Here is a 22709-nt window from a genome sequence, read left to right as displayed (position 1 = left end):
GTTATTAATTAACGCGATTTTACTTGAAAAAATGTCAAAATAGTGAAAGCCGGTCAAAATCGTATTTTTGACGAAAATGTCAATAACTTTGAAACGATAATAGGTAGCTAAGTTTTTCAAAAAGCATCTGAAAGTAGACATTCCGAACTGCTTATGCTGAAAATTTCATAAGGTTTGGTCGAAACACGAGCGAACACCAGTAATTTGAATTTTGAGTTAGGTTTGACAAATCGTCCAATGCCATATACTTTTGACCAGTACTGTAAGTAAAAATTGAAGATCTGGCAACCCTGTCTCGAGATATGGCCACTTAAGTGACATTTATGTATTTTTTTGAAGCTGGATCTCATTGAAATGTATGTAAACAATGTCCGGATCCACCACCCGACCCATCGTTGCTTAGGTTATCAAAAGACCTTTCCAACTAATCCAAAATATTGATGATCTGGCAACCCTGTCTCGAGGTATGGCCACTTAAGTGATATTTATGTTCTTTTTTATTCTGGATCTAAAAAATAGATGAAATTTTTGTACAATTCCATCATATCAGCCATTGTTGGTAAAAAGTGAGGAAGGCTCCAACTACATAGGTGGATTTAGTTAGTTTTTAACCTGCGATAGCCAAATAATAATGGTTTTACAAACGTTCAATAATTTAGGACATCATAAAAATAGAAAATAATAATTAACTGTTGGGTAGAATTTTTTTAATAGAAACAGCATGTTTTATTAAATCATTTGAGTGGCCACAACTCGCATACGCTTATTTTGCGTTAACCTACACGTTGAATTTTGGATTGTTGAAAAATTTGGTAGGTTGAATATTACCTCTTTTTTGGGTAATATTACTTGAAAAATGTGTAAAAATGTGAATCTGATGAATATTCCCCAGAAACTGATGAAAATTAACAATTTTCTGATGTAATATTACACTTTTTTTTTGCCACAAAATCTGTCACTATTTCCTGATGAATATTACCATAATTTTTTTCTGTGTACCTTAAATCTTGAAAGTCTACACCGCCAATTTGAAGGTCACTTCATGGATATTCTTCATCTCTCTCCCTTCCCGAAACCCCCCAGCCATGACAACAAAATAAATAAAGAAGAAGCCCCTTATTGGCGATGATCATCATCATTATCCTGCTGTTCTTGCGACGCACTATCGCACCAAGAACAACCCCGGACTAGACAGAGACGGCCCGAGATCGCCCGAGTCAGACCCATAGCGTTCTACGCTCCTCTCGTCGCCGGTAATAGTCGTATTCTGTTGGTGACGCAAAATCTCGTCGACTCAGCCCAATATAGTATTAAAGTGTGTAGTAGGTACATATAAACATTTCTTTTTTATCGACATCGTCGTCGTTGTCTCCGCCGTCGAAGGCTTGACGACCCTCGTCCGAGTTTGGCGCTCGCCGCGGTTGAGTAGTGTAGAGAGTTCACGTATCCCCAGTAGTTGCGAGTTCGATGTCGCGTCGACTAAGCCAGGTTTCTCGCCAGTGATCGCGCTCTCGGAAGTGTATAGTTTTGAGGCGGTTGACATCTGGTCGGTTCAATTCGGTTGATTTCGCGGGTCAAAGTTTGTCCTTTTTTTTGTTGCTGTTTCGTGGAGTCAGTGAACGGTGGTGCGTGGTTTTATGGGTTTTCCGAGGTTTCGCAGCCTGTTGCTGGTGTGGCCCGTGGCTTAGAGCATGGAACTTGAACCGTACTGGCATTGGCTTGCCCAGGTGGTGTGAGGTGCCACCAAGCGAAAATAAGTGTTGTGATTGGGCACGAGACGTCTCGTGTGTGCTCGGTTCTGTGCTGTATGTGTGTTTTTCCAAGATCGATGCTGGAAGTCAGGGGTGTCTAATGTTTTCGACCAGAAAGTTATACTGATAGAACTCAGTGCTTTTGAATTTTATAAAGGAATAAATTATAGCCTCTTCCTTGCAAATATCATATCAAGTTTTTGTCTCTCCCTCTTCAAAAACTGTTAAAAAATCAAGGAGCATACAAAATGCTTTACCGTCATCTGGGGCGAAATGGGACAGCTGTTTTAGCCATATTTTTGATTGGTTTCAGATAGAACGGATAGAATACTATTAACAAAAATAGTGCATCGATTTTCAAATTTCAAGCTTGTGATTGCTCTAAACCTTTTGTCCTTTTCCAGACTCGATTCGCCCCAGATGACGGTACATATTTAATAAATCGGGGCACTTTTGGGCTTTTACAAATTTTGATTTTTGTGGTCGTAGATCGGAAACTTTTTACAGTTGAAGAAGAAAAATCATGTAAATTTTAATAAGAAGGTTTATTAAATGCTTTGAAACTGTTCACTGTAAAATAATAAATTCGATTCGGAAAACTTAACTATTGTCTAAAAAAAATTAAAGAGGAAAAAATTAGAATTTTGTTGATACAAAATATTAAAAATTACTGGGTAAATCTCAAACTCGGTGTTAAACGACTATTCATTGTGATATTTTCATCAAAAATCACTTTATAATATTTATTTGTGAAATTTTCGCTTTTCATAGGTACTTTAGACAAAAATACAACAAAGTTGATGAAGGAAAAAATATATATATTAAAAAGACAGTAATGAAGTCCTCTACGTTTAAGCAACTTGAATTTTCTTTGTTTTTTTTCAATGTTTATGAAACTTTGTCATTGACATCTGGGTGCTGAATAGTGGTTCGCAAAACGGCCTCAATTTTGAACTGTCAAAGCGGAACCAATTTACTGTTCGCCAAAAGTAGAGAGGGACCATCCATAAACCACGTGGACACTTTTTTGGTAATCTCGACCCCCCCCCCCCCTCGTGGACAATTGTTCATACAAAAAAAATCTTTTTTGTATGGAGCGTGGAAAATCGCCATACCCAACCCCCCCCCCCCCCCCTAATTGTCCACGTGGTTTATGGATGGTCCCAGAGTATTGTTATCGATTATTAAAAATAGTTTTTCTTTTTCAACATTGAAAAAATTGTGGCTTTTTAGGACCTGGAGTTGAAGTCATGAAATCTTTAAAAAAAATTGAAGGCGAGATCGTAATTTTTTTTTTATTATTAAGGGGTCGATGCGGTTGTATCCATCCAGAAGTTGGAAAACCTGCTGGTTAGGCGTCATCCATAAAGTATGTCACGCTCTAGGGGGGAGGGGGGTCTGAGAAAATGTGACATTGCGTGTTATAAGTATAGGGAATTTTTTCACAGTGAAAATCGAACAAACAGTTTACGAAATATTACGAGTTGAAATATAAGGGCTAGTTACACAGTAAAAAATGTGTACATTTGGAAGGTGTATTTTTGGAAGGTTGAATATTACCTCTTTTATTATGAGGACCATCCACAAACCACGTGGACACTTTTTTGGAAATCTCACCCCCCCCCCCCTCCCTTCGTGGACAATTGTCCATACAAAAAAAACTTTTTTGTATGGAGCGTGGACAATCGCCATACACCCTCCCCCCCCCCTAAAGTGTCCACGTGGTTTATGGATGGTCCCTATGTAATTTTACCTCAATTTTGACTGAAAGAGTGACATTACACTAGAAAAGCTAAAAAATTCCTCTTTTTCAGAGGTAAAATGAAACATTTTTTTCTGAAATGAGAGTACTTCTTCCCAGATGTAATATTACCAATTTTTTCACAGTGTACATTACACTGAGAAAAACTCTTTTTTTACCAAATTTAAACATCAAGAGGCTGTATCTCAGCAACCAGCAGTCCTATCGACAAAGTCAAAGCAAATCAAACTGTAGGAATTTAGATTTTCAAAAATATATGTTTTTACTTAAAGTATTTGAAAAATGCAAAAACAAATAATTTTTAGAAAAAAATAACCTTCATTTGTCTATAATTAGAAAAAAGGTGCATACGATCAAATAAATTGTAAAGTTATTTTCGATTGGTTGAAGTCGACTTTTTAGCTGACGATGTTCTCGATATCAATATTGCTCCATTTGTCAATAAATTTGTTAGCCCCTTCAAACAGCTTGCTTTGATTTTTCCTTCTAAATTTTGATACTTCCCGCTCACGACGGTCCCTTCAATATCGACAAAATAAGAGTCCACTGTATTTCGATTTCTGGAGTTTTTTTTGAAAAGGTCCAATAAACCAAAATTTCAGTTTTTGCATTTTGGGTGTTTTTCAATACCCCTGAATCAAGGCGAGTTCAAAAACACCCAAAAAGCAAAAACTGGAAATTTGGTTTATTGGACCTTTTCAAAAAAAACTCCAGATTTGAACCCTGAGTAATAAGATGAAAAATTCGCTAAATTGACTGAAGCCTTGTGTGAAAAAAAAAAAAAAAACAAAATGGGAGTGCCGAATGCATGGACTAAATGTCGTTCACATAAAAAAAAAAACCAAATTTTAAGTCTCTTCAAAAAATGATAAATTCCAAAGATTATCTCCAGATTTTCAAATGCACCTAATAGTTTCAAAATATTAAATAAAATAAGCTCAAATAAGTCAATAAATGTTATAAATCATGAAAATTTCTAAAACATATTGAGATTTTCAATTTTAATGTGAAGTTTGTAAAAAAAATATTATTATAAAAAATTTAAATAACAAGCCACAGTCTCAACATTTGAATACAAAAAGTGTTTTGCAATCATTAGTTTTTTTTATAAAAAAAGTAAGATCTGACGAAAACAAAAAAAAAAGAGCGAAAAAAACTTTTTGTGATACTAAACGTTGAAAATCTTCCAAAATTCAAAAGATGTTTAAATCAACCCGAACATGCTAAAAATGATTTTAAACAGAGGAATGCATTTTAAATAAATTTCAGCTGATTGCTTTAAGAGGTAGTATTTGTAGATTTTGCTCGATTTGTTCTAGAAGTCGTATCGAGGTGATCCGATTTGGATGAAACTTTCAGCGATTGTTTGTCTATGCATGAGATGAACTCATGCCAAATATGAGCTTTCTATGACAAAGGGAAGTGGGGTAAAACGGGCATTGAAGTTTGAGGTCCAAAAACATGAAAAATCATAAAATTGCTCCTATTTGCGTAAAACTTGATCAATTCCAACTCTCTTAGGTGCATTCGAAAGGTCTATTTAAGCACTTTTAAATGTGCTATATACATCTAAGATTGATTTGACTTTTTCTCATAGCTTTTACAAATAACTGTTAAAAAATGAGTTTTTTTGAAACCTCAATATCTTTTTGCAACATCCTCCAACACCCATACTCTCGTAGGTCTAAAGAGGTAATTTTATGGACTATAAGCCTACGGAAATAGCTTTTTGTCCAATCGCAGTTTTTCTCATAGATTTAAGATTTTTCTATAACAAACTTTTTACTGCGTTAACTTTTACCCAAGAAGACGGCATTTTTTGGGCAAATTTTTTACATATTCGGATTCCTCGGGAAATTTCAGATGTATATACCACATTTTAAAGTGCTTCAAAAGACCTTTCGAATGTATCTAAGAGAGTTGGAATGTGTCAAGTTTTACGCAAATGGGAGCAATTTTATGATTTTTCATGTTTTTTGGACCTCAAAATTCGATGCCCGTTTTACCCCACTTCCCGTTGTCGTAGAGGGTTCATATTTGGCATAATTTCATTTCATGTATAGACAAACAAACGCTGAAAGTTTCATCCAAATCGGAGCACCTCGATACCTGAGTCGGGCGGAGAAGAATACACCTAGTTGTCAGTGTCAGCCACTTGCGAACTGTCAGTGAGAGCCGCCTTCAATTTTTGTTACTGTTCTTATTTGGTTAGAGCAGTATTGTGTTTGAAGGAAAATAAATTTAAAAAAGTTTTTAAATTTGCAAATGTTTTTTTCGGACTGAGACAATTCATTGAATACAACAGAGGTGCTGTAGTTTCCTCCGCTGTCGGGTGCGGTTCCGGATGAAAACAGAAGAATCGCCTTCGACAAGCAGGAAGCAGCAAATAAAATACTGGACCCTCACGCCTGTGGAGTCACGAAGGAACAACGCAAGGAGGTACTCTACAGTTCGGCTGAGCTGTGGAGGATCTTCAACGAGTTCAGCACCCAGTTAAAAAAATATATTTTCATAATTTTTTATGTAACTTTAATGATTTCCGGTCCTACCCTCGTCTCGGCACCGAAGAGGACCTAATAAAAATAAGTTATGAATAAAAAAAAATGGCGGAGAAAGTTGCATCACATGAGTCATGCATGATCTTGAGCACTATTTTGAAATGTGCTGCAAGAAAATTTGTATTGTCAAGAAGGGCAGATGACGACTGACTGGAAAATTAAATGGGAAGAGAAATTATCTTGCACAAAAAAAACAAAAACAACAACAAGAAAATGAATAAGAATAAGAAGACCTCTTCGCTTCTCCCTCCCAGCTCGATACGACCTGTTACACACTGGTGAAAAACTCGCTCTTAATATTGAAATTTTAATGTTTTTTGAAAAAAAAAAATATTTTTTTGCCCCCTGATTTTTAGGGCCAATTTTCTAGAGTTTTATTCTAAAAGTTACAAGAACTTTTAAAAAATCTAACTTCGATAAAAAAATAGATTTTAGTTAATTTTTAACCAGTGCCAAACATTATACAATAACACTTATTTTGCATGCATTTTCTTGAAACTGACTGTTTATTAGGGTGGGTACGTTTTTCAAAAAGGTCTCGGATCAAGTTTTAGTAATGGTTCCCCTTGTAGGGCATGCCCATAGGGACTTTCATGCCAAATATCAGCTCATTTGGTTGTAAACTGGCTGCGCGCATCAGGGTTAAAGTTTACATGGGAATTACTATGGGAAATTGGAACTTTTTGTTCAAACGCTCCTATAGGTCTGGGAAAATCACGCGCCAACTTCTGGTATTGTCAGGCCTATGGGGAATGGTCTGGGGAACACTTTTCCCGAAGAGAGTATATGGATTCGTTGTCCCTAGACCTGGCGCATTGGCAAACAATCCGATGTCTCCGGAATCAACGGTTTTCCCTCAAAAGCATCAAATTTTCCTTAGCATGCTATGAAAGCTTGATGAACACCGCGACGCCATATGTCAGACAGCTACCACGTGGGTGAGGAACGGCTGGAATATTTAATTGCAAACCTTTTTTTTAAGTAGAAAATGATCATTTCGAGTAATACTGATATTATTTAGTCGAATTCAAAATCATTGCATAGCAAATTTGTATTTTTTTTTGCAAATATTTCAACCACGTGGTAGCTGTCTGACATATGGCGTCGCGGTGTTCATCAAGCTTTCATAGCATGCTAAGGAAAATGTGATGCTTTTTGAGGGAAAACCGTTGATTCCGGAGACATCGGATTGTTTGCCGATGCGCCAGGTCTAGGGACAACGAATCCATATGCTATCTTCGGGAAAAGTGTTCTCCAGACCATTCCCCATAGGCCTGACAATACCAGAAGTTGGCGCGTGATTTTCCCAGACCTGTAGGAGCGTTTGAACAAAAAGTTCCAATTTCCCATAGTAATTCCCATGTAAACTTTAACCCTGATGCGCGCAGCCAGTTTACAACCAAATGAGCTGATATTTGGCATGAAAGTCCCTATGGGCATGCCCTACAAGGGGAACCATACTAAAACTTGATCCGAGAACTTTTTGAAAAACGTACCCACCCTACTGTTTATACTACGTCCCGATGATATTTCTACATTTCCAACTTATTACATGATTTTTTTGCCAGCTATAACAAAAATGATATGCTACTAAGTGTCCGGATTTCGAATCATGACGTTATTGGGTATAAAAACTGTGGTTTAATTCTAGGATACTATGCACCTCCATGGATTCATTCTAAGATGAAGAGATTCAATGGAGTCGCGGTATTTCTTTGGATGTTTCCATAGTTGATTTGGTGTGCTAAGTGTTAGCTGGAATTGAACCAAAATGTAATCCTTCCGATTGGAAAGAGTTCAAGGATCCCCCTTGAAAATGACTTTCACAATAGAGTTTTCGAACCATGAAGTCATCTATGATTTTGGACACCCCTGTCTCTCCGACCCTCCGAGTATCAGTACAGCACAAAGAAGGGCTCGCTCGATCATAAACGATCGTCGTTCGCTCGCAAGTTCACGAAGGCACAACACATTACAGCACAGCCCAGTTTAGTGTGACCAATTAGTTAATTAATGGGAGGTTGTTTCAAAGGCTTCAGGTGCACGAACACAGAGTCACACTCACAATCTTCGTCCTTTTTTTTCGGGTCACACACTCAGCTGGTTATCATCGGTTCAGAGCAACGGCAAGTTCAGTTGGCTGGTGATCTCGTTACGTGGCGGTTTGTTCTTCGAAGAAGAGACGTGGTCGCGACGATCGACGGGTTGACGATCTGTGTGAAGCGAGCAAAAAAGTGTTCAAGATGACGGAGTCGTACGAGAAGGATGACTACATGAGTGACCTGGTCAACTTCAACAGTCCCGTGTCGTCCCATAACCATCATCATCATCATCATCACAACCATCACCAGCATCAGCACCACCACAATCTTCATCATCAGACCCATGGTCACCACGGCAGCAATGTCAACAACTATTCCGGTGGTGGTGGAGGAAGTAGCGGCAGCAACAGCAGCAGCGGCAACAGCAGCCACAACACTTCCATCAATGGTAGCAACGACGGCGGAGACATCCTCGCCGAGGAGGACGAGATGCTGCTCTGGAGAGCTAGAAGGTTGGTTGAGAGACCCCCGACGACGACGATCTTGGGTTGAACTCTACGACTGTGTGACGTCGAGCACGCGAAAAAAAACCAGATTTGCAAGTTTTTTTTCGTTGTCCATCGACATCGACTTGTACTACAGCCTATAGGCTATAGCTGAGAGGAGGAGGTAAAGGTTGTCTCTGCTGTGCTGATGGGAGTTCTGAGAGTTGTGCTGTGTATACAAACACAGTAAGAGGGTGCTTGTTGGGGTGACACGCGATTGCAAAGTTTCGGCGTGACTGGCTGGACTGGCGGACCGGATGTTGTGGTTTGAGCTAGGTGGTCTGCCCACTTGATGTTGGAGTGGGGAGGGGGAGATTGGTTCTAAGTTTGGACAGACTGGTCTTATAGTTTTGGTTTTTGTGTTTGGTTTGATCAGATTAGTTGCGTTGATTGATGAAATTGTTCTGCAAAATAAGGTGACGAAAGAAACTGGATTAAGAAGAACATTTAATTTGATTTGTAGAGCGTTACAAAGCAGGCATTAGGTATTTATTCAAAGTTTGTACTGTTCGACGACCAGTGAGAGGTAACCCCAGCGGGCTTTTACGTTTCAATAATTGAAAGGTGCACGTAAAACAAACAATCTAAACATTATTGATGAGAATCTCTACGACATCGATTTTGACCATTTTATTGCGCAATTCTCAGTAACCTGGACTTCGCACTAAATTATTGCTATCGATCGCACTAATGCGACTTGTCAATCGAAACAAGACTAACATTTTAAAAAGGCGTAATATTGAATGTTTGGCCCTTTTGAAATGTTAGTCTTGGTTTAAAAAAATTGAAAATATTTTTTTCGAAAAGATCGGAAAATTTCACGAATGTTTCATATTTTAACATTGAAAATCGGACCATTAGTTGCTGAGATATCGACATTAGAAAATGGTGTGTTGTTTGGGTGAGACTTAGAAAACATCAATTTTCCTGCTTTTTAACCATTGCATGGCAATATCTCAGCAACGAAGGGTCGTATCAACAAAGTTCAAACGTGCAAAATATAGAAAATTTTCTCAGTTTTTCAAAAATATTTTTTTCAGAAGTGGGCAAACATGTGCACATGTTGCGACCAAATTTTCGATTTTTTGAAAAAATCAGTATTGATTCAAAAATTCATAACTCGCTCAAAGATTTTTTGCACAACCTGGAAATTTCTGAAAAGTTGGCATTTGATGTCCTCTAAAACATATCAAAAAATAAAAAAAATAAAAATAGTGTTTTTTTTGCAAATCAAGTTTTAGTGACAAAAAGTTAAATAAAAAATCACCAAAAATTTTTTACCGTGTATCATTTTTTTCCAGTGTAGTCCATATCCATACCTACAACTTTGCCGAAGACACCAAATCGTTCAAAAAATTCCTTCAAAAAATACAGATTTTTGAATGTTTATACATCATTTTACCAGCTGCCAAATTTGTATGGAAAATTATTTGGACAAACTAATGATGCAAAATGGCTTCTTTGGGCATACTGAAGGCATCAAAAAAGTTTCAGTCGGATTAAAAAATACAAAAATTAAAATTTAAGAAAATAGACCGATTTCATAGAGAACTGCTTTCATGGGTTCATCTTCAAAAAAAGTTCATCTATCAAAAAATAAAAAGTACCGGTACCGAGACTCGAACCCAAGACTTTCGGCATATTGAACCGTGCCTTTGCCGTATGGGCCACCATGGTTTGGTGACAAAGTGGCGGTCATTTGTCCATATAAGCCACTCGATAGGATGAGCTATGCCAATGAACGAATGAACACGCGTGAAGAATTCTGGAGTTTTTTTTTAAAAGGTCCAATAAACCAAATTTTAAATTTTTGCTTTTTGGGTGTTTTTAGAACCGCCTTGAGTCAGGGGTATTCAAAAACACCCAAAAAGCAATAAATGAAAATTTGGTTTATTGAACCTTTTCAAAAAAACGTTACTTAATCCACCTTTAGGTGGTTGATGCCTTCCTCACATTCATAAAGTCAATACATTCAGTACAAATCAACTTTATTACTCATTTCTTTTGATTGGGTTCGCAGACCTTAAATATTTCTGGCTCATCGGCAAGTTCTGATAAAAACCTATCCAACGGTAGTTCGCATGGAAGATTCCGACAACATTTCTATCAAAATATCTGAAATTCGGCCTCCAAAAAATGTATAAATTACACTTAAGTGCTAATAACTTTTGATAGGGTTGTCAGATCCTCGATGTTTTAGGCTTATTTGAAAGGTCTTTCGATTATCTGACTAACGACAGGTCGCATTATGGACCCGGACATCATTTTTATTGAAATACCTGAGATCCGGCCTCCAAAAAGTGTATAAATAACACTTAAGTGCTTATAACTTTTGATAGGGTTGTCAAATCTTCAATATTTTAGGCTCATTGGAAAGGTATTTTCAATACCTTTCTGAAAATGTGTAACATGATAGGTTTTCTTGCAAAAACCTCACTTTTTAAAAATCTTTCGGACATACTCCAAAATCGTTTTTTTAGCATAACATTTGAAGTACTTAACTAAACTTGCTGATTTTAAATAGAGGCCTATGGGACCCCAAGATGGACTAATGCGGTCAAAATTCATTCAGCCAGTCTGGAGATAATTGAGTGACAATATTTTGTCCACCCACCTACACACATCCACACAGACATTTGCTCAGAACATGATTCTGAGTCGATATGTATACGTGAAGGTGGGTCTACGAGGTCAAATTAATAAGTTCATCAGATTTTCAATGTTTTTGACGCGTTGGAAAGGTCTTTTGAATATCTATTCAACGGTAGGTTGCATGAGAGATCCGGACAACATTTTCATCAAAATATCTGAGGTCCGGCCTCGAAAAAGTGCGTAAATAACACTTAAGTGCTTATAACTTTTGATAGATTTGTCAGATCTTCAATGTCTTGGACGGGTTGGGAAGGTCTTTTGAATACCTTTCTGAAAACGTATAGCATGACGGGTTTTCTTACAAAAACCACCCTTTTTACAATCTTCCGGACTTTTTTTTAAAATCGTTTTTTAGCATAACTTTTGAAGTACTTAGCTAAACTGCATAACTTTTAATAGCGACTTATGGGACCCCAAGACAGATCGAATGACGCCAAAACGGACAAAATCGGTTCAGCCAATGTCGAGATAATCGAGTGACAATTTTTTGGTCAACATCCCACCACACACACAGACATTTGCTCAGAATTTGATTCTGAGTCGATATGTATACTAGGGTGTTTCAGCCGAACAAAAAAGTTCTCAGATTACGGCAAACAGAGGTTTCCCTTGTAGAGAATACCTTTAGGGACTCTCATGCCAAATATCAGCCCATTTGGTTGAGAATTGGCCTGTCCCCAGCGAGTTGAAATTTACATGGAAATTCCTATGGGATTTTTGTGTTTTTCGTTCAATCGTTCCTACAGGTCTGGGGACAACATAGATTCACTCGGAATAAAGACAGGTGTGTAGGGGATGGTCCAATGAACACATTCCAGAAGGAATTAGCGCTGTCCATTCTGTCCCCAAGGTGCGCATTGGATCGACGTCCGGTGTCTCCAAAACCAACGATTCAACCTTCAAAAGCATCGCATTTCCTTAGTATGCTATGACGGCTAGGTGAAAACCACGCCGCCCCATATGAGACGGTGAACACGTGGCAGAGCATATACTAAAGTTTTTTTTTTCTCAGAAACATTCTTTAAAGTAATAAAATTATAATTAATGATGTTCCTGTAAGGATTTCAACTCTATTAAATAACGTAGCATGATGATTTTGTAAAAATAATGCAATCGATGCCTATGTATACATGAATGTGGGTCTAGGAGGTCTAATTGAGAAGTTCATTTTTCGAGTGATTTTATAGCCTTTCCTCAGTAACGTGAGGAAGGCAAAAACTCCAGAATTATACTCTCGCAAAATAGCACTTTCCTCACGTTACTTTTCGTGAGGACTATCCCCTCGTTCTTTAACATTGGGTGTATGGAGAAACTCTTAAACACTCACCTTGACGGTGCCTTGAAAATTTGTGACAAGTTCACATCGTCATTTAATATAAAACGTGGAATCTACAATCAGGAAAGCCTAACTACTCCAAAAGCAAGCAAACGTCAAACAATAATAACAAACGAACACGATTGAGGGGTCAGTGGATGCAAAACCAAGCTCAATAATAAAAAATAATTGTTTTAATTATTTATTGTTCATTCAAGTTATTTTTAAAGAATCATGAAAGATCATATTAGAAAACAAATTACATCTATTTTCATATTTTATTAGTACTGTACTGCCCATGTTTGCATAAATTTCCCATATGCTTAAACAGCCAGCTGAGAAAAACGCATTTGAAGTTTGTCCCCTCCTGATTTCTAGAACAAGGTTACTGGATTTTATAGGCTTTTTTTTGAACCAAACAGCATCAATAACTCAAAACCGATGAAAATGCATATGATATCTATGCGATCAGGGGCAGTGTAGTACTGTACGGTACTGTATAATTGAACAATAGCTGATCCGTAAGCTTTCTCATTTTTGTGTAGCTATAGTTATCATGCTTCATATGGACCAAATGATTCCCTTCACATTTTAAATACACTTAATAAATAATAAGTTTGAAAATAAATTGCTTACTTGCAATGTTTCAACATGAATCCAAGCTGTATCGCTTAGTAAATTGATGATAAATCTTTTTTTTCTTCTAATAGTCTGTCTTATTCTTTTATTCAAATTGTAACAAAACTCATAATTACCTTCTTTTTTCTCTACTTTTTTACAGGCGAACGCGAAGTTTGAACGCGCCATCCCCATTCCAACAGTTTGGACCATGTGGTCGGATTATGAAAAATTCAGCCATGGTGATGTGAGTGTTACCTTCATATGCTGTCAAGAAATGTTCTGTATTGTTCCAAAATCTTGTAGGCAAATTCAAGACCCCGCCAGTCAGCGACTGACCTGGTACAAGCCTCCGCTGGCGGTGCTGGTGATAAAGAAGGTTCGTGACTCGAAGGTGCTGCTGCCGTTCGTGAAGCTCGTCGAGTGGCTCATCCAGGAGAAGCACATGGTCGTGTGGGTGGAGGGTGCGATTCTGGACGATCCGCTGCTGACCGGGGACAAGCGGTTCACCAAGATCCAGGACAAGCTGATTACGTTCAAGTGCGTTTTGAGCTACCGTTCGGAGGTTGAAATCTTCTAACTGGGGTTAATTCTCCTTCTTCCTTTCAGAGATGGTCGGGACGACCTGACGGACAAGATCGATTTCATTATCTGTCTGGGCGGTGATGGCACGCTGCTGTACGCCTCACTGCTGTTCCAAAAGTCCGTCCCACCGGTGATGGCGTTCCATCTGGGGTCGCTCGGTTTCCTGACGCCGTTTCAGTTTGACAACTTCCAGGAGCAGGTCACGAACGTGCTCGAGGGCCACGCCGCACTCACGTTACGTAGCCGGCTGCGGTGCATCATCGTTCGGAAGGACAAAACCGAGCAGGAGATTTCCACGTTTAAATCGTCCCAGGATCCGACGACCAACATTTTGGTAACAACCTTAAAAAGCTTCTTGTAACTCAAATTTCAACAACTCTGATTCAATTCCCAGGTCCTCAACGAGGTCGTCATCGATCGGGGCATGTCGTCGTACCTGACCAACATCGATCTGTTTTTGGACGGGAAGCACATTACGTCGGTGCAGGGCGATGGGTTGATCGTGTCCACGCCCACCGGTAGTACGGCCTACTCGGCGGCGGCCGGAGCGTCGATGATTCATCCGTCGGTGCCGGCCATTCTGGTGTCGCCGATCTGTCCGCATTCGCTCAGCTTCCGGCCGATTGTGCTGCCGGCGGGGGTGGAGTTGAAGGTGAGATTTCTTTGTCTAAAGATGATTTACAATAAATTTATGTTGGTGATTTTGTTTCAGATTGCCCTCTCGCCCGATAGTCGCAACAGTTCGTGGGTTTCGTTTGACGGCAGGAACCGTCAGGAGTTGTTGCATGGTGATAGGTGAGTGCATAAATTATCTTTATAGATAAATATAACAAAACACGGTTAAAGGATAGTTTAGAAGCGCCATTCTGCAATTTCCTCACCCTTCAGAATATACGCAAAAGTTGATTCAATTTATTGCGAATCTAAACAATACCTTCTGTGTGGCATTGTGTGACAAAATTGATAGGGGCCACACGTTGAGATTTAGAGCTTTGGTTTTTTTCGGATCAGACGATCAGAGTGAATAGGGGAATCTCTTGGTATGGTCGACATTAGGGTGGTCTAAATTTTAGGGTGGTTCAGAGGTTTTATTTTGGCGGGATGACGAAATAGCTCTTTGGTGTCTTCAGAAAAGTTGTATGGAACACCCTTCTGAGCAACTTTGCTCAAAGCACAAAGCTCTATCTTCAAACAGGAATAAAATTGATTTTTTTTAAATTTATCAATTCAGGCTGATGTCGTAGCAAGTTGGTGTCTTCTAGACATTTGTTGAGCTTATCAAAACACACATTTCTCTTCTAAGAGAACGAAAATTAGAACTTTAAACGATAGTTATAGCCAAAATACGACGAAAAAGATGCCATTTTGAAATGTGAATACAGTCATACCCCGGATTTGCACGCCTCGGTTTTGCACTGCCCCGATTTTGATTCGTACAGCTTCCTCGGTTAAGCATGGCCCAGTGCATAACTGAAGCACAGAGCTTATGGGATGTTGGCTATATGGGAGACATTGGCTATAATCCTAGGAAAAATCATCCAAACTTCAAAAAATTCTAGTATTTTGGAATCAGGATGATGTCAGCTAACCAGTGCAGTTTTAATTACATGACAATTTTCACAAAATACGTATTTTTCCAGTATTTTGAAAATGCTATGTTTCTAAAAAATACTCAAAATTATTGTTATTACAATATTACATTATACATTTCGTAAGTAATATTTTCTTGAAAATACTCAAAAATTTCACCAAAACCCATTTTTTCGAAAAAGTACTCCAAATTCAGTTTATTTCAATGTGGGTATCAAATGATCGGGATTTTTTCTTACATTTCGAAAATATTAAAAAAAATTGAGAATACAAAAAAAACATTAAACTACAAAAAGCATAGCATGACATAGCATTGGTGTCTACCCTTAGCTGCTACTTCGTTATTGGCCAGGACGTATTTTCCAAAAAAATAATAATCATATTTTCTGTTTAGAACTAAACTGACTAAAATTTTGAGTAATTTTTCGAAAATACGTATTTTCAAGATATTGTGTTATTAGCTTCGAAATGTAGAGCAAAATCCCAATTATTTGATACTGAAATTATGTGATTTTTTTTGGAAAATACGTGGTTTTGAAAATTTTGAGTATTGTTTAAAAAAAATGTGCATGATTTTCGAAATGTATGAAAAATCCCGATCATAGGTCTCACCAAATTGTAAAATACCGATTTTTTTTAGTATTTTTTCGAAAATACGTTATAATTTTTTTAGACCGTTGCAAATACTATTCAAAGTTTATGTCGCCCCCCCTTTCAAAATTGGTCTGATAAATCAAGGGGCAGTAAAAATATTTTCCCAAAAAACTTCAAAATTTCCATGAAAATGAAGTCTAATCGACTGAAAACAATCTAAAATGCATTTTTCTGCATTGATAATTATGAAATTTCAATGTACAGCACCACAAAAATTTTATTTTTCGCGAAAAATAAAATTTTTGTCAATACTTTGATTTTTTGGAAACTAATGATGGCAAACAACTGGACATGTGTGTAATGCATTATAAAACATTTTGTCATTAAAATGTTGAAGCCATTGATATTGATTTCAATTTTTATTTTTGGATAATTCCGCCAACTCACACAGCAATTGCCCCGAACCCTCTTCGATTTGCGTGAAACTTTGTCCTAAGGGGTAACTTTTGTCCCTGATCACGAATTCGAGGTGCGTTTTTTGATATCTCGTGACGGAGGGGCGGTACGACCCCTTCCATTTTTGAACATGCGAAAAAAGAGGTGTTTTTCAACAATTTGCAGCCTGAAACGGTGATGAGATAGAAATTTGGTGTCAAAGGAACTTTTATGTAAAATTAGACGCTCGATTTGATGGCGTACTCAGAATTCCGAAAAAACGTATTTTTCATCGAAAAAAACACTAAAAAAGTTTTAAAAATTCTCCCATTTTCCGTTACTCGACTGTACAAATTTTTGGAACATGTCATTTTATGGGAAATTTAATGTACTTTTCGAATCTACATTGACTCAGAAGGGTCATTTTTTTCATTTAGAACAAAATTTTTCATTTTAAAATTTCGTGTTTTTTCTAGCTTTGCAGGGTTATTTTTTAGAGTGTAATAATGTTCTTTAAAGTTATAGAGCAGACAATAATTTTGATTAATAGACATAAGGGGTTTGCTTATAAACATCACGAGTTATTGCGATTTTACGAAAAAAAAGTTTTGAAAATGTTGGTCGTCGTTGATCATGTCCGTTCTCATGGTCACCCGCGACAGACACGGACGACGATACAAAGAGAAACGTAAAAAGAAGTTTTTTCGTAAAATCGCGATAACTCGTGATGTTTATAAGCAAACCCCTTATGTCTATATATATTTTTTTGTAATTGTCTGCTCTACAACTTTGTAGAACATTGTTACACTCTAAAAAATGCAAAGTTAGAAAAAACACGAAATTTTAAAATGAAAAATTTTGTCTAAATGAAAAAATGACCTTTCTGGGTCAATGTAGATTCGAAAATTATATTAAATTTCCCATAAATTGACATGTTCCAAAATTTTTTACAGTCAAGTAACGGAAAATGGGAGAATTTTTAAAACATTTTTAGTGTTTTTTTTTTCGATGAAAAATACGTTTTTTTTTGGAATTCTGAGTACGCCATCAAATCGGGCGTCTAATTTTATATAAATGTCTCTTTGACACCAAATTTCTATCTCTTCACCATTTCAGGCTGCAAATTGTTGAAAAACACCTCTTTTTTCGCATGTTCACAAATGGAAGGGGTCGTACCGCCCCTCCGTCACGAGATATCAAAAAACGGACCTCAGATTCGTGATCAGGGGCAAAAGTTACTCCTTAGGACAAAGTTTCACGCAAATCGAAACGGGGTCGGGGCAACTTTTCCTGATTTCGTGTGAGTTGGTTGAGAATTACCCATTTTTTTAACTCCCTTCCCCCCCCCCCCCCTTCCTCTCCGAAGTTGGTCAGAGTCGAGGGACATAAACTTCAAAAAAAATTCTGCAACGGCCTTAGTATTTTCATAAAATTGTGTTATTATTTTTGAAATGTTTGTAAAAAAACCCGATCATTTGATACGCATTTTGTGAAATAATGAAATTTTGAGTACTTTTTAAAAAATGTGTAGTGTGGTGAACAATTTTAATATTAAAGAAAATATTTACTTCTGAAATGTATGGAAAATCCCGATTTTTTAGTACCCATATTGCAAAAACAATTACAGTCATCCCACAAATTCGGAACACTTTGATGATAATTTGTCAATAGCATGCCAAAAGTAGCTTTTCTGTCGACCTCACTATTTTTAGAACCTTCATTTGGACATTATCTTGCTATTTCACTAGTAAAAGTAGTACTTTTTGAACAAAAAACTTCATTCCAAGACTATTTTGTGCAGAGCAGCAAAAAACTGCCTCCAAATGGCCTGTTTCATAATTGTGGGATGTTATTGTGCCTCCCACAATTGTGGAACACCTGAATTTAACTGATATTTTCACAAAAAAAAGTAATCAAACCATGTATAAAACAACACTAAGCTTGAGTTTCATTGGTTTCAGTGTGTGAAGTCATTATTTGATAATAAATATGTACTCCTGGAGAGATCCAAAGTTTGTTTACATTCGTAAGAAAAAAGTGTTCCGAATTTGTGGATTTCAAGGGTCAAAGTAATTCTTCAAAAACTTCATATAAAAGTTAAAACTTGCAGATGTTCGATACAGCATACGAAAGATCGCAAGAAAAGCTTTCAAACGAAGGTAAAAGCGAATCATTAAGTTCAATTATCGATTTGCTATGATTTTTTGAACATTGGCCGATCTGGAAACCGTTCCGAATATGTGGGATGACTGTATCTTTTTTTAGATTTTTTTCGAGAAAAAAAATGAAAGAATCACAAATAAGGGTGATGAACTGTTAACAGTTTTCTCAGTTGCACTTTTTTGAACATGGGACAATTATGCGTAGAACGGCAGTACACGAGAACGTCAAAATGAAAGAAATTCTACAGTCGTATTAAAAGTTAAGGCTTTTAAATCAGTTAGTAAGGAGATTTTCAAAAACTTTACCAGTGAATGTTTTCATATTTTAAACAAGAAAAAAACTTTCCCTCAAGCTAATTTTAGCAACTTTTTAAATCAAAAATAATTTACTTTTGTCATTACGGTAATATTTTTTTGTGTGTAAAAACTGAAAGAATAGTTGCATGCTACACAAAGTCATAACTCGCGATGCAACAAATGTTTAATTAGGTTAAAAACTCATAAGGTGGAACGAATTTAGGTACAGACCGAATCCTAGAAGCAATATGCTCATAAGAAATTTCTAGAATTTGGTTTGGAATTTGAGACATAGTTTTTTAAACCCCCGGACCTCACTCAGATCTAAAGGACGAAAACTTTTTACAAAATTTATACTTGCCCTTTAAAGGAATCTAACAACATTATTTTTATTTGCTAACTTTCAGCCTCCACGTGACGACGTCCATCTACCCGGTGCCGAGCATATGCGCCCAGGACCAGATCGCCGACTGGTTCGATTCGCTGGCCGAGTGTCTGCACTGGAACGTGCGCAAGCGGCAAAAGTGCTTGGACGAGCTGTCCGACCTTACGGGGTCCGGGACCGAGGACAGCGCCATCGAGGAGATCGAACGGGGCATGGAGAATCTGGAGAGCTAGAGGAAAAGAAGAGTAAAAGTGGAAGATCGCTTTCAGTTACCAATTTAAACAAGCGAGATAAAGAAAATGGAAAGGTCGTCCCCGCAATCAATAAAAGAGCCTCCGAGTTTTTTTTTCTTCTTCTTGCAAACAATATTTTGCTTAATTGTAATATTTCAAAACTAGGTAAAGACTGTGAAGAGACTAGGGAAGTGAGAGAGTTGCGTTCAGAGTGTGCGAGATTTGCAGAATCTAAGGTGTAAGGACAGGCTAATTGTATTTTTAGTCTTTAGGGAATCGTACTATTTAGAAAAACCCCATTTCATTGTGTTGTTTCACCCCCACACACACACACACACATTGCTTCGCGTTTGTGGCAATTTGATTCTGATGTTAGGTTTTTGTTTTTTTCCGCAGAAACAGTGCTAGTGATTTGTTGTTCATTCCGATTATGGGAGCCAAGCGATTATTAGTTGTGTGTGTGGTGTGTGCGTGAACGCGATTTATACAAATAGGCAAGTTTCGTTCAATGTTCAAGTTTGATGTAGACAAAACAAAACACAACACAAACCACCCCCGCGCGCAATAAATTGTTTAAAAAAAGCTGCAAGGAGTGAACGTGCTGCGAGAGGCGACAGTTTAGAGTTAGGAACTTTTTTTTCTTTTTCGTTTTTGCTGTATTTTAAGCATAGATTTTACGTTTTTACGCATGATAATTATTGAACAGAGTTGAAGCAGCTGCGGCAGTGTAAGATTTCGCGTTTGGAACAAGAAGCAAAACTTGGCAAATCAAAAAAAAAAAAAAGAACCCGATTGTTAAAACAAACCTAGCTATTAGAGAAAGTTGATCTTTTTAAAATTTATATCAAGGTATGATATTTAATAAAAAAAAGTATAAAAAATCTTCAAGCTTATTTGAAACTGCGTTTGATTTCGACTCATCCCATGACCCGGGCTCTTCAAAAAAACATTTTTGTTTATGGTACTGTTCATCGAAAATTGTCAAAAATTCAACTTATTTTTGAATAAACCCAAACATGCTTAAAATGATTCTAAACGCAGGGGAATGCATTTTCAATTGATTAAAGCTGATTGCACTTAAATTTCCATAGAAATTTTGAAGGTTTTTGTAAAAAAAAATGTTTGCTTTGTTCCTGCTTTTTCGAGTTTTAAATGCTTGTGATTGTTACAAATCTCGTTTTTTGGCCAACATTGTTTTAAATTGATTCCGACCTTATCCTTTCATGGAATGGTAATCTAACTCTGTTGGATCACGTTGCAGGGTTTTGGTGTCTTCAACAAATTGTAGAGGAGAAAATTCCAAGAATGTTTATCAATGGCGCCAAATTTCTAGCTCACGGTCTACACGAGATATACGACATGTTTGCATCAAAAATGGTAATAGCTCAAAATTTTAGCATTTTTGCGGCCTACTATGCTCTGAGGTGATAATCGGTAAATTAATGAGTAAATTGATTGATCTTTAGGTTAAAACATTGTTTATGAACTAAGAGTCACCGCAAGAGGGGATGCCAATATTGTTTACGTGTGGTTTTTGAAAAGGTCGTATGAAATACATGCATAATTATTTTTCCACATTATTTTTTTGTAAGTTCTCACAATCTTTTGGATATATATTTGAGATAATTACAAGCATTACGTAAATTTCTCCACAATTAACAATTATAATATCAACATATTAAAAAAAATTAACTTGACCATCCAAGCAATACATCACAATACACTAAACTAAAAATGAAATAGATTTAATTTAATTGAAATAACATAAACTACGTTTGATTTTTTCTGACCCCCCTTAAAATAAATTGCGCTTTTAAAATACTCCGTCGAAAATCTTTTAAACTAGTTTTAATTGAACACCAAAAATGTGATATGCCAACATTAGGTGCGTCATGGGATTAAATGCTGATCCCCAAGTCCGAGAAGTCCGAGATTTAAGGAAAAAAAAACTGCAAAATGTTTTAATTTTTGTAAATTGGGTATTAAAGCCCTATGTTAATTTTTATGTACAACGGTAAAAAACACGATCAAAAACCATTTGACTGAAATATTTCAGGAATAAATTTAATTATTTTGTTGATTCCTGAAATATTTCAGCCAAAACTTGTTTCTTCTTTTACAACCACTAGATCATTTTGTACATTTTTGAGCCCTTCTAGACAATTGTAGAGCTTGTCAAAATGAACATTTTTATTTTTGAAAAATGAATTTTGGTCAATTCTATAAAAAGTTATGGGCAAAAAACGATTAAAAAATGCTTATTTTCAAATTGAGATTAAATAAGTTAAACAAAAAAGACCTCCGAGATATTTTCAGCAAATGTACTCTAGAATGTGTACTTTCAGATGCTTCTAAGAGCGAGGTCAAACTCCACCACCTTTTCGAGTTATTCACATTTCAAAATGGCGTCTTTTTCGTCGTATTTTGGCTATAACTTTCGTTTTAAAAGTCCGAATTTCGTTCTCTTGGAAGATAAATGTGTGTTTTAATAAGCTCTACAAATGTCTAGAAGACACCAACTCGCTACAACACAAGCCTGAGTTGATAAATTCAAAAAAACTATTTTTTTCATAAACACTTCAACCTAAATTACAAAAATGTCTTTAGAAACTTCCCGTTTGAAGATAGAGCTTTGTGCTCTTGAGCAAAGTTGCTCAGAATGGTGTTCCCTACAACTTTTCTGAAGACACCAAAGCGCTATCTCGTCATCCCGCCAAAATAAAAATTCTGAACCACCCTAATGTCCACCATACCAAAAGATGCCCCTATTGACCCTGATCATTTGTCCCGAAGACACCAAAGCTCTAAATCTTAACGTGTGGCCGCTATCAATTTTGTCACGCTAGATTTCGGTTTCGGACCACTGTGCACTGGAGGTAGATCCAAAAAACATGTGTTGGCACATTTTCGTCATTTTCGTGAATTACGAATAGCGAGTTTTTGTCATATTTGAATAAAACTAGGATTACGTTTAGTTCCCCTTTTTAATTTATTAACATAAAAGAATACTTGTCACTTTTCTTCAATTGATGATTCGGAACCGTCTTCCTATTTTCAATGCCGGAAGCTCAGAAAGAAGGACAACACTAACAAGTTTGACCACCACACGAATCTAAATTTGACACAATTTAATCACTAACTCACATAACAATTACAAAAGCAGTATGATCTTTTTGCTTAATAAA

The 22709-nt window shown here is 36.9% G+C and overlaps 2 protein-coding genes across 3 annotated transcripts in view; both read left to right on the top strand.

The window, feature by feature from the left end:
• LOC120415294 (NAD kinase-like) overlaps window positions 1-20417 on the top strand; it is a 71148-nt gene extending 50731 nt beyond the window's left edge. For both annotated transcript variants that reach the window (XM_039576764.2, XM_039576763.2), the window contains exons 2-7: window positions 13407-13490; window positions 13550-13783; window positions 13853-14162; window positions 14223-14480; window positions 14541-14623; window positions 19314-20417. In XM_039576764.2, the coding sequence (XP_039432698.1) occupies window positions 13407-13490; window positions 13550-13783; window positions 13853-14162; window positions 14223-14480; window positions 14541-14623; window positions 19314-19524 (1180 nt within the window). In that variant the 3' untranslated portion in view covers window positions 19525-20417. The remainder of the gene's footprint in view (window positions 1-13406; window positions 13491-13549; window positions 13784-13852; window positions 14163-14222; window positions 14481-14540; window positions 14624-19313) is intronic.
• On the top strand, window positions 1341-9094 carry LOC120415297 (probable serine/threonine-protein kinase fhkB). Its single transcript, XM_039576768.2, has 2 exons — window positions 1341-1625; window positions 8172-9094. Exon 2 carries the CDS (start codon window positions 8315-8317, stop codon window positions 8663-8665), a length of 351 nt encoding a protein of 116 aa, XP_039432702.1. The 5' UTR covers window positions 1341-1625; window positions 8172-8314; the 3' UTR covers window positions 8666-9094.
• Window positions 20418-22709: the final 2292 nt, after the last annotated feature.

This window comes from Culex pipiens, chromosome 2 (assembly GCF_016801865.2).
Source record: "Culex pipiens pallens isolate TS chromosome 2, TS_CPP_V2, whole genome shotgun sequence".
NCBI classification, from domain to species: Eukaryota; Metazoa; Arthropoda; class Insecta; order Diptera; family Culicidae; genus Culex; species Culex pipiens.
This window is presented reverse-complemented; position numbering and strand designations above follow the sequence as displayed.

Excerpts from the sequence above, each read along its gene's own strand:
- LOC120415297 (XM_039576768.2), top strand. The coding sequence starts at position 8,315 with ATGACGGAGTCGTACGAGAAGGATGACTACATGAGTGACCTGGTCAAC.